At 42.5% G+C, this 13,264-nt stretch overlaps 1 protein-coding gene across 1 annotated transcript in view; it reads left to right on the forward strand.

Moving 5' to 3' along the window:
• The window catches only part of ABCE1 (ATP binding cassette subfamily E member 1), a 46,412-nt gene extending 36,452 nt beyond the window's left edge, over positions 1-9,960 (forward strand). Inside the window, exon 18 of the mRNA XM_085850671.1 lies at positions 9,357-9,960. Coding sequence (XP_085706797.1) covers positions 9,357-9,404 — 48 coding nt within the window. The 3' untranslated portion in view covers positions 9,405-9,960. The remainder of the gene's footprint in view (positions 1-9,356) is intronic.
• The last annotated feature ends 3,304 nt before the right edge of the window (positions 9,961-13,264 follow it).

The raw sequence follows: 13,264 nt of genomic DNA on the forward strand, positions 1-13,264 counted from the left end.
CTAGGCTATCTGATGTGGCGGACCAGCAGGTTTTTTTTTCCAATGTGCCAGGGACCAGCACCATACTTGTGCCATATTATTACTTGACGAAATCTACGATTTTGTCAAGTATGTTGGTTTGTTTTGTTTGTTTGTTTGTGTGTACGTCTCGCTCTACAGGTCGCATTTCGAGTCGGAATGTCATGGAACTTCACCAATGGACTTATTGGCCACCAGAATAGAACCCTATAACTTTTGGCATGTCAAGGTCAGGAAAAATTCCTGAAAATCGCGAAAATCCGTATCTTTCAGCATGGGCCGATTTTCAAAAATTCATGTCTCCACCAAATATTAACGGATTCCTTTCAAATTTGAAACATGGACCTAGGAGGGGAGTATCTTTGACTGGATTAAAAATTGGTCGCATCCTTTACGGATGTGACAGGTATTTTAATTTAACATGGTAAGTGCTATCTACGGTTTTTCATGGTAGTCATGATCACATGAATTTCATCAAGTCCTGGCCCTATGGGCCATTTTTGATATTATTTGTTTATGATCCGAGAAAATATTGTTTGAACATCCCTAGTAATATTAATTTATACCGGAAAAATATAAAAATATAATGAATATAATAAAAGTTGACACATTTTTAGGTCATCTCTATCATCTCAGTAGAGATGACCTAATAAAGCCAGTCTCGAAGTCTGTCCGTCCACAATCAAACCGAGTGGAGACAAATAACCAATAGTGGAATGGATAGAGGTCGATAAGACATGCACAACGATATAACTTCCAAGGTCGAGGTCAAGGTCACGAGGCTGTTAACGTTGCGAAAATTGTCGATTTCAAATCACATCTCCTCCCTCATTTATCAAGAGAGATCAAATGTTATTTGTGATTCAGATACCATGGACTATTATCGAGAACAACACGAGCCATTTTTTTGAAATTTGCTCTCGTTCTGATTTTATAGCCCTTCAAACTTCGCTCTGATTCTTACATGTACGATGCTAATTTGAAGTGGTCATCCGGAGGCTGGTGCCAATCTCTGAAGATGCTCCGGGTCCTGCGCACATTTTTGCATATTTTTGCCCCGTATGGGCCGTTCATAAACTACATACAAAATGAGGGGGGTGGGTGGTTTAAAGCCCGCGTACGGGCTGCGTACAGGGGCGGGTGGGTGGTACAATGGCTGCATACATACTTTATGAAAGTGGTGTCAGACTACATGAAAGCGTTTCAGAAGATGAAGGTGAGCCTGTCGTCATCGCGATGGGGAAAAATATCCCCGTTCACAGGAACATTTTCGACGTGATGTTGAATCCGTGGATGTCAATAATTGTTCCATATTACTGTATTACCGTAGTTAATATATAATTACTGATGCATTTGAGATAAATCTACAGTTCGTTGTAATCTTCAAGTATTGTGATGTGATATGAGACGCATATAGGGGTGGGTGGGTGGTCAATAGCCTGCATACAGAGGGGGGTGGGTGGTTTTGAAACCCGGAAGTAGAGCGTGCGTACTTTATGAACTGCCCCTATTCCAGTCTATCACATAAATTAGCATTAAAGCACGCCTGCTGTTGTCAGGATCACTTATTCAGAAAAGTGTCTCCATCATTTATTTGAAGTGACCGACTGTTCTGGCGATCTGCATTCTACGACCAGATCCACGAGCCATGGAATCGATTATAGATGCCCCTAATTTGATTTTGCTTCTGTCGAACTCTGGCAGAGATGACCGGCACTCCCGCTCGGGGGTATTTTTATCCCCCACCGCGTGGCGGAAGGAGGATGTTATTGTCACCCGGGTCGTCCGGCTGTCCGTCCGTCCGTCCGGGCGTCAACATTTTTGCTGTGAGTGCAATAACTCATAAACTGTTCGCCATATCGATTTGAAATTTGGGTCACACATGTACTACCTGAAAGGGAAGAACCCTATTGATTTTGGGCGTGGCCGGATCCAAGATGGCCGGCTGGGGCGGCCATTGTGAAAAAAAAATGTTTTTTTGTAATGAATGGAAAAACGCTTATCTGATTTCAATTATTTTTGGTTACTACGTTCCTCACCCCTGGGGAACTTTTTCGAGATGATGACCAAATGGTGTCTTGTTTCCAATTCAACTCCCTCATTATCTGGAATATGTATTCATTCTGGAATATGACCTTTTTCATTCAATGGCGGGGGATTCCCCATCTCTGATGGTATATTTTTATATATTGTTGTGGATTCTCACCACTCCGGTGTGCGGACGACCGCTTTTAGCTAATTGCGGCCACGCGCCCACCGACCGTGGCAATCCAGTCGCAGCTTTCAGATCAACGCCGAAATCCAGCTACGGGTGTGTTTTTACCCACACCACAACCTTGTCAATGCTCTGCCCGCGCTACAGGGTCGATCGCCGAATTGTCAATTTACCAAATTATTCGCGCGGACAGACTATCGAGAGGTTGTACCTCAACGGAACTTGCCCGGAAACGAGCCGCTTAAGCAGCTCGCTCCGTTTGCAATTGCCGAGCGGTGTATTATTGCCAAGCCCCGTTGGATCTGATTATCTTATCGGCTATTAAAAACCAGCTATTGTTCCGAACGCAATTACGGCAGCTCAATGGAGGAAGGGATGCAACGAACAGGTGAATATTCAAACAATGACATTTATTTGTAATGCACACACGTATGCAGTCAATGAAGCAATGGGGGTAAGGGACAGGACACGAGCAAAAAGACCTACAGCCGTTGTCTATTTACTACGTACATGCACTTAACAATTCTACTTATTGGACAAATCGCCACAGACTTCCATGCAAAAACCCCAGGAAAGAAAAGAGAGAACAAGGCCCCGTAGGCCTATAATGTTCCGCGGAGCTGTGAAAACTGCAGGAGCTCCGCGAGACCGTGCAGGTTAGCTGCCACCCTCGTGGTGACTCGCTGGGCGACCCTCAAAGTCTCGTCGTCAACACGGCAGCTGGTGTAACGGCGGCTCGGTTTGTTCAGGTCTAGCCGTGCGGCCTGGTCGATCGGGTCTAGCCGACGACACCTCAGAGGAGCGAACGGGCCTTGCTCTTTTAGAGTTGATGCCCTCTTAAGAGCTCGCTCACTCCAACGCGTCGCTCGGACCGTCCCGGGGCCCGATCACCTCGGACCGTTATGTTGCTGGCTGGCGACTTCTCTCCGGCTGCCTCCACTGACCCACAATTCTGCACGGCACTGCAGGCTTGGCTGGACTCCAGGCTTCAAACTCCACTCAACTCCGACTCGACTCTTCACTGCAGAGCTCCATCCTCAACTGACTTCTCGGCGTTTCAGCCCGGCCTTTTATCGGGTTCGGGGGGGGGGGGTGGTGTTTGGTCTTTCACCTCCAACCCTTCACCCCCTGCTGGCTCCGCCCCTTTTGTCATTCTGATCCGATCTTGCAGTCAAAGGCGGACATGGTAGGAATCACCGGCTTTCACTCCAACGAGGGAGTCCTCGTGCCTGTCGGCGGAGATGTTCGTTTGTGGATGCCGTTGCTGGCAGAAAGATGGCGGCGCTTGTGGAGATGAAAGTGAGGAGATGTTGTTCCTTTTTGGATGCCGTTGCTGGCGGAAAGATGGCGTTGTTTGTGGAGATGATGGCGAGGAGATGTTGGTCGTTGTGGCGAAGGTGGTGAGATGTTGTTTAAAATAAAGATAGGAAAGAATAACACTACCTCAAAGGTTCACAGCCTGGCGCACGAATAATTCCCATTAGACATCAGTGGGGAAATCTAATCTGGACACACACTTATCGACATAACTGATCTTCAGGGAACCTGAATGGTGATCTGTGAATTTCCACAACCGTAACAATATATTTTGTAAACGAGTAATACATTATTACAATGTTAAAAAATCAAACCAGCAAAGCCTTCAAACATAGGTATTATAAACATATGTATACCGGTGTACAAGTAATAAAATGAAAAATTATAATGAATAAGGTAGGTTGAAAAAATTATATATTTTAGTTATCTTAAACTCCAGTGAATAAAGACATTAAAAGAAAGATTGAAAGGAAATAGGTAACATTACACTGAAGACAACTTTGAAAATGTCATAATGTTAAAATATGAAATTGATGATATAGGCATGTTAAATCCTTAACTCTTACTAATGTGAAAGGTGAGCCTGCTTTTTCTTTGTCAGCGTATCCAATCGTGGTTCAATTGAGGACAGTGCCACGTGCAATTGAGAATGAATATCCACACTATTCCTGTACTTTGTCTTAATGATGCTCATGGTTGAGAAGCCAGTCTCACAGAGGTAGTTTGAAGGAAATGGGAGAAGAGTTTTCAGAGCAATTTCAGTAAGATCAGGATATTCTGCTTTCATTTTTATCCAAAAAGAAGCAAGTGCTGTTGTCGCTTCGAAACTCCTCTTCAATCCTTCGTCAGCAGACAGCTCCAACAATTTATCCTCCATAGTGACCCCTAAGTCATCTCTCAATGGCATAAATGGATTTCGGATCCATTCATTCCCTTTCCGTGGATCTTCTTCTGGAAAGTAATGCTGAAAACGTTCTGCCAAATTCGTCAAGTGTTCTCTGATGACATTTCGTAGAGATGTAACATTAAGGTCTTCTCCTGCATCAGCGATGACTGCCGCTAATTGGTGAAACATGTCATAACAATCTCTTGACACTCGACTCTTCCATGCTTCGAGCTTTCGTTTTTGTCCGTCGATCTTGTCTGCCATTGTAAAACACGAAGCCATCCTTCCCTGCGTGGAGGTGTTGAGATCATTAAAGATGACAAAGATATCAGCCAAAAAAGCCAGCTTGGCTAGCCAATTCACATCTCGGAACAATTGTGACCAGTTTGGTTTTTTGGCCTGAAGAAACTCGGCCAGTTCATTTCGTAGTTCAACTACTCTTGACAGGACTTTTCCCCTTGATAACCAACGTACATCGGCATGCAATCGGAGCTGTTTATGATTAGCTCCCATATCATCACATAATGCAGTGAATAGTCTCAAATTTAGAGCATTTGCCTTTACATGATTCACAATTTTTACAACCTCGCTGAGCACACTGTTTAGTTCTGTTGACATTTTTTTTGTTGTTGCAAGACTTTTTCGATGAAGGAAGCAGTGCGTTGACTTGCATTCTGGGGCAAGCGCCTTTATCGGGGTAACCACTCCTGAATGACGTCCTATCATTGCGGCAGCGCCATCAGAACATACGCCTACGCAAAACTTCATATCCAACCCACATTTGTTCATGATGTAGTCGCTCAGAGTCTTGAACACTTCAGAACTAGTTGTTTTTGTTGGTAGTGAAGCAGAGAAAAAAAACTCTTCCTTCAAATCACCCTCATGTTCAAAGCACACATACACCATCAGAATTGCCATATTAGTAACATCTGTACATTCATCAAGCTGTAAAGAAAAGTACTTTGCTAACTTGATATGTCAAATGAGTTGATCTTCCATATCCTGAGCCAGATCGTGAAGTCGTCGAGCTATAGTGTCATTTGAAAGTGGCACCTGAGCCACTTTCCTTGCAGCCGCCTCACCCAGCATTTCCATGCAGACATCTTTAATACAGCCTATCAATAGCGTCTCACCAATTTGTGTATGGCTTTTTAGCCTTAGCAACTCGAAGTGCTACTTTATAAGAAACCCGCAAAGCACAAGTATTTATGTGTGACACTTCTAAGATCTGTTTCTGACGGCCTTTTAAATCAGCATGCTTTCTTTCAAAGAACTCTTTCGACTTTGAACTTATTTCTTTATGTTTTGTATTTAAATGCCTCTTGAGGTTTGACGGCTTCATTGAGTCGTTAGCCAACACATCTCCACAAATAACACACTGCGGTTTTGGCACTCCCCCATCATTCGTGGCTACCAAACTGAATTGAATGTATGAGAGTCATATTTCTGAGTAAAGCTATTACAAATTATTTTTCCCAGCAATACTTCAGCTTCATTTACATCGCCATCATCTGATTCAGAATTACTTTGTGTGTTCAGCAACCGGATTTCTCGGCTTGATAAACATGTTCGTTGGGCCTCGCTTTGTCATCTGTAAATTAGAGATAAAAATAATTAATATAAATTCCATAACCCTGGAATGATGGACTGAAATAATGCTTATTTGTAATATTTGAACTGTATATAGTAGAATCAGTGCAAATACAATATAAAAAATGAACAATACAATCAAATTCTAAACAAAAGATAATTAAACAACCTCTAGTGATAATAGCTTCAAAAATCAATATTTCCATTAAACCTATGTTATTTTCCAACCTTTACCTGAGTACCACAGTCAATGCGCACAAAATTATAATGAAATACCAAGAGTCCCGATTGGACAGGTCCTTCATGGGTCCGCCCCTTTCTCGGCGGGATCTCAGCCAGGCCGGGAAAGCCTGCCCACTCCACGCGTGTTTGAGTAAGGTGAACCGTGGTACAGCCAAAAGAAATTGGAACGATTGGGGAAGCCGAGGAACCGGAACTGCTGCAAGATTTTTCCTCAGAAACACGAGGCTCCAGAGACTCAGGTGGACAGTGGATCGTGATGGGGGATGGGATATAAAGATTTATTACCCTAACTAAAAAAACATCGCAACACACCCCATTGTTTTCCCACTAAACACAAGGAAGGGATCTGTCTACACATATACTTAACGGCATAACTGACTTTGGGACAACTGTATGTTTGGATGCTTACGGTTCCGAGAACCATAATGCATGAATAACTTAACAACTGTTGGTATTAGGAGTTTGTTTTAAGCAGTTTTATGGTCATCTCTACCGAGATGACCTAATAAAGCCGGACCAAATGTCCGTACGTACGTCCATCCGTCAATTTTTCTTTCCGGTCTTGATGAAACTTAGTATGTGGGTAGAGATCGATGAGTGTTGCACAACGATATAACTTTTGTCCGGGTTCAAGGTCAGGGTCAAGGTCACGAGGTCACGTAAGTTATAAAAATCTCCATTTTCAAAACCTAGTCTGCCATTCTACAAGATATTCGGCAACTGTTTATTGATTATGATAGTAAAAAATATTATCTTGTATCTAACCGGACAGATTTTTGAATTTCCGTCCCGTTTGGCCGCCACGTAACCTGGAAGATGGTCAAAAACACCTCCCGGTACAAAGAAAACTTTTTACTTCCGATCTTGATGAAATTTGGTATGAGGGTAGAGGTCGATGAGTGATACCCAACGACATATTTTTCCCGGATTCGAGGTCAGGGTCGAGGTCACGAAAGTTGTGAAAGTCGCCATTTTCAAAACCTATCTCGTCTGTCATTTTAGGAGATATCTGGCAATGGTTCATCGATTATGATAGTAAAAAACATTATGGAGATGACTGTCACCCCCACACGGGGGTAATTTTCTATAATATAAAGAAACAATACGAATATTTTAAAACTTTCATGACAACTGTACAATTACACCCATTTTGGCAAAACAAAAGAGCACCACCTGGCAACTCCGCTGAAATTCACATAATATTACCTTCACGTTCGGTTCTGGTATAACTTCCAATGTTGACAGACTTCTCTCTCTCTCTCTCTCTCTCTGTCTCTCTGTCTCTCTGTCTCTCTGTCTCTCTGTCTCTCTGTCTCTCTGTCTCTCTGTCTCTCTGTCTCTCTGTCTCTCTGTCTCTCTGTCTCTCTGTCTCTCTGTCTCTCTGTCTCTCTGTCTCTCTGTCTCTCTGTCTCTCTGTCTCTCTCTGTCTCTCTCTGTCTCTCTGTCTCTCTCTGTCTCTCTCTGTCTCTCTCTGTCTCTCTGTCTCTCTGTCTCTCTGTCTCTCTGTCTCTCTGTCTCTGTCTCTCTCTCTCGTATTTTTAATATGTCGGCTTAAATATATTATTTTTCAAGTTTTTATACATTTTCATGTTATACATTACATCTCTATTATAATACCAAGCTTGCACACCAAAAACTTGGCTCGCCGTCACACGATCCCTATGAAATTGCTGTGGCACTTGGCGGACATGCCGACAATGTTTGGGAAGTCTTGGCGTTCCATAGTACCACTTGCATTTTGCACAATGCGGATTTTTGTCGTTCCCCGTGTACGGTCTGTCGGCTGCTACCAGCTATGTTGTACTGCTATCCCGTGCATGTGCACGGGTATCGCTAGTGTTATATATTATGATAATGTGAAACTGGAAATTCGCCACGGACCTGTAGTAGTTGACTCGCGTACCGGCACCGGTCCGCGTACCACCACTTTGAATAACACTGGCCTAGAGCAAGGCGCATTTACACTAATTTACATCGTACCTCTCAAGGTTAAAGATCGAGGTTTAACAACCGAGTATTAAACCACCATTTGGGGTTTTTCTGCCAATGCTCTGAGAACTTTTTGAATGGCATTTTACCTTGGTAATGGTAATACAACGTATGTGGGATTGGCACAATTTTGACCTTGACCTAATTTTAAGGTCATGACCAAATGGTAGACCACGTTTTTTTCATCAAAATTTAACCAAGGCTTGTCCAATTAGAATGAAATTGCCTTATGATCGCCGGGAGCAAGGTGAATTTAAGGTTAATTTATATCATACCCCTCCAGGTTAAAGGTCAATGTCTTACACCGCAAGGAGTACTAAACCACCATTTTAGGTTTTTGTCCCTTTTTTCTGCCAATGTCTGAGCTGTATCTCAGAGCTGGCTGGGGCTTTTGTAATGAAATTTTGCATCAGTAATGGGAACAAAAAGTATGGTGGGGCTGACATTTATCCTTGACCTAATTAAGGTCATAACCCAATTATAGACATTTTAACATTCTTCACCAAAACTCAACAGGTCTGTTTTTCTCAGAATGAAATTGCCTTCCCTCCATAACCGAGAGTAACGTGCATTTTCACTTAATTTACATCATACCCTGCTGGGTTAAAAGTCAAGGTCAAATAGCTGTCTGGAAAAAAAAAAAATGCGTTTTGTGTCATCGTTCCTTGGTGATTGCATATATGTAGATGTGTTTGTGAATATAATGTCTGAGCATTCGCTAGATATCAGGATGGCAATTGGCTTTAGAACTACTGTACCTTGTAACTGTGTAGCATAACGGTGGCAGAGAAGCACTGACACCAGCCAAGTGCTCCAGAGGGTTTCAAAATAGAAAGGTCATTGTCTCACACGAGGAAAAAAAAATCTTGCAATGCTGCCCTGAATGATTCTGGCTACAAAAAAAATGGAAAGATGCTTTTGAGGTTAATGAGTTGAAAATGGACTGTCAGCAAATCATTCAGTTGTGGCATCCATCAAAAGTACTTTTACGTGTCATCAACTTATTACATATGCAAAAAAGGAATTTGCGTCTGACTTCTGTGTGTTTAGCTAATCATGCCACACACTCCTTTTTTGTTGATTTTTTTTTTGTTACAGGATACGGAACAAAAGAAAAGTGGGAATTACTTCTTTCTGGAAGACTGAACTATCACGAAGAACCGACCCCCCCCCCCCCACCCACCCACCCACATCCATGTCTGCTCTCCTCACAAGCTGTGATTGTTTGAAAGTTGTCCTTCAAACTGAAAACTGAAGTGGACCTGAACAGCTGTTTTTGTTTTGCAGTCACTTTTCCCACTTGTGTTAACACACAATGTTGCACTCGGTGAAGGTTTCCATTCAGTTTCTCCTGTGCATTGTGACTACAAATCTGATCTTACAAATCTGACCGATTTTTGGCAAATTTGGACACATTCGAAGAATGCAGAGACATTTTCCTAAAGTGCATTTTGTGTGTTTTTATACCTCCGCTTATGCCTTGGAGTCTTTGCCAACCTCCCGAAGCTCACCATAAGCTTATGGTTATTTATGTTTATGAATGTGGAAAGAAAGAGCAAGAGGAGAAAGCAAACCTCTTCGTGTTTTTTATTTTTTTTTAAAGGTCATTTTCAGGAGAACATCATTGCTTTTGAGTGGTCTACATTTTGCTGGGTGGTCCAGCCACTGAAATAAAGGTGCCATTGCCGATGGCACTAGTTTCGTTCAGTGTCCTTGTTCTTTCCTTCATGCAAAGGTATTTATCTAACCTCGTTCTATACACCCATCTCTGCAGGTACTCTCTTTGATGATGCCATGGCATGCTACTGATGCACTTTGTCTCTCTCTCTCTCTCTCTCTCTCTCTCTCTCTCTCTCTCTCTCTCTCTCTCTCTCTCTCTCTCTCTCTCTCTCTCTCTCTGTCTCTCTGTCTCTCTGTCTCTCTGTCTCTCTGTCTCTCTGTCTCTCTGTCTCTCTGTCTCTGTCTCTGTCTCTGTCTCTGTCTCTGTCTCTGTCTCTGTCTCTGTCTCTGTCTCTGTCTCTGTCTCTGTCTCTGTCTCTGTCTCTGTCTCTGTCTCTGTCTCTGTCTCTGTCTCTGTCTCTCTGTCTCTCTGTCTCTCTGTCTCTCTGTCTCTCTGTCTCTCTGTCTCTCTGTCTCTCTGTCTCTCTGTCTCTCTGTCTCTCTGTCTCTCTGTCTCTCTGTCTCTCTGTCTCTCTCTCTGTCTCTCTGTCTCTCTGTCTCTCTGTCTCTCTGTCTCTCTCTCTCTCTCTCTGTCTCTCTGTCTCTCTCTCTCTCTGTCTCTCTGTCTCTCTGTCTCTCTCTCTGTCTCTCTGTCTCTCTGTCTCTCTCTCTCTCTCTCTCTCTGTCTCTCTGTCTCTCTCTCTGTCTCTCTGTCTCTCTGTCTCTCTGTCTCTCTGTCTCTCTCACTCTCTCTCTCTCTCGTGCATTCATCGTTGATGTGAACTTCTTTTGTGGAGAAATGCCTTTTTAACCATATGATGAGGAAAGAAAAAAAAATCCTTGGAGGTTCTTGTTATTTCACAATCGAGAAAATTGAATATTTTAATCATGAAGCATTGCTGTGCAAATTAAAGGGGCATGGATTGATGGGCAGTTGTGGTTCTGTATGCTGTGCGGCATTTTGAAACAAACCGCATGTCACGAGTTCATTTACCTGCCGGGTGGTAGGTGAGAATAACACTATATCAACTGTGCTCCATTAAGGTTAACCGGTTTGAGTTCCTTGGGTCATGTCAAAACGACTGCAACTGCCAGCAAAGTCCACAGTCCCGAGCAAGTTCCCAGACCTGTTTGTCACGTTACAATACTTGGGACCTTGTACAGTCATGCGCCACTTAACGACGGGGTTAAGTTCTGAGAAACGCGTCGTTAAGAGACGTCGTCGTTGTGCAAACATCATTTTTTTTTTCGTTTTCGAATATCGTACTTACACAAACCTAGACACTCAGGCTATATGGTGTAGCCTATTGCTCCTCGGATACAAACCTGTACAGCATGTTACTGTACTGAATACTGTCGGCAATTGTAACACACATCCAAGAGAGACGGAAGACACGTTAGATTTACTTTTGTGCTGTTCATGACGGCCATCGGTGTTGTTAGCAGCAGCTTACAATCTCCTCTCGCATCGATTATTATAGAAAGGTGAATAAATAGCGTTTGGATTTTATAAATACGTAATCATTGCATCGATGTTATAATTTACAAATGAAGAAACGAGCAACTGTCAATTGTGATATATATTTTCGGAACAGTGCGATTGTTTTAACAACGTAAAAAGCTTCACCAAAAACAAACCTGCGTTTTAATGTCGACAAAGAACAATGATTTATTCGTGGAATTCTTCAATTCAAAGGTAATTTACTTGCTGGAAGGTAAACGTGGAAACATTCGTTTAGTTTGAAAGCCGATTTCCTTGAATCCCGATTTAGCACGATCCTGTTTTTTTCGCGATGACATTTTATGGACCTCAACGATCTCATTATAACAGGGCCACACTGTCGTTGTTTATTATCATTATAAGGTATTATGTACTGTACAGTATAGATAATTGTATGTGCTATTTTTATTCGAGGCTACATCACTCGGCAATAGGAATTTTTCAGTTACATTTTTTTTTTCACTTTTTTTTTTTTTTCAGAGCTGGCAGATCCGTCGTATATGCGATCCGTCGTTGCCCGGAACGTCGTTAAGCGGCGCATGACTGTAATTTGCCGATGGGCGCTTGCCACCTTCCGAATGTGGCCGAGCAACCATAGATCACGAGCGCTCTTAACGATACCGAAATCACCAAAACAAGCAGAATCCAACCCCGAGACCAGGTACACTTATTTAACAATTAAGTGGCATGGGCAAAGGATAACATGAAACAATAACAACCAGTATGCAAAAAACAAATATTAATCCATTGGTAAATGAAACTGTTTTAATCCTTACCGCCCTTGAACAACCAAAATGTCAGTTTTAACGATTTTTCTCTTGGGGTCCATAGATGCACTCCACAAGACTACAATGCAGAAAATTACAAACCCGGAGGCAAGCTGTGCAGGAGTCCCGGAGCAAAGTTTGATGCATCGGCAGCTCTCTGGTGCAACGCGCCCTAAAACTCGAGCTCCGTAATTGTCGCTCTCCCAAAGCCCTCTTTGCTCTGGGGATTAAATGTTCACAGCTCCGCCCACCCAAATATTATTTCTGGCGATCTCAGGCATTCTGCATTATGCACGACAACCGTCCTCAAAATAGCTCCCTCTCTTCCAGCGTAATTGTTGCTCTCCCGCCTTTTACTGCTCTCTTAGAGCAGCTGTAGCGGTCAACCACCCATGTGAGCAACTCGCAAGCCTCGAGCTGTGTGTGAGCTCCCGTGGTGAGGCCAATTGCCGGCTTTCTCACTGCTGTTTCACCCCCATTGTTCTATGGTTTGAGCTGCAAGGCTCTTGTGTGCATTTTGTAAAGGCAAGTAAATGGAGGAAAAGAACATTAAAAACGTACAGCCAGAGGTTTAAAGAAAAGGACAACAGTAATATATGGAAAACAAACATCTCATTGTACATACGCAACGCATGTCTATTGCACAAATAGTACATCATGCTTATTGAAACAAATGTAAAGACAAAAAACTGTCATTATGCGAAAGTTTTATTAACCCTTAAAGATCATTCCCACAGCATTACGTACCACTGAGAAGGTCGCCCAGAAAAACCAACACATCCCAAATGATTGTCACCACATGTGGATTTGTGGTTTTTTTTTTCTCGGCATCTTTTGAAATAAACATTGATCTGGTTGCTTTACACTCTTTTCCAAATACGTGAATTACTAACGAGGATCTTATTTCCTGCTTGTCTTTTGTTTTCTTTAACTCTAAGCAAAACAATGTAATGTGCTTTTTTATTGCCACACAAAACGTGATTATAATTGAGCTTCCCCATCCCCCTTTTTGGCACATTAAGTACAGTTTTATATATATATATATATATATATATATATATATATATATATATATATAT

The sequence above is a fragment of the Eptatretus burgeri genome, chromosome 13 (assembly GCF_056783735.1).
Source record: "Eptatretus burgeri isolate ZD-2024b chromosome 13, Ebu_testis_v1, whole genome shotgun sequence".
Classification (NCBI taxonomy): domain Eukaryota; kingdom Metazoa; phylum Chordata; class Myxini; order Myxiniformes; family Myxinidae; genus Eptatretus; species Eptatretus burgeri.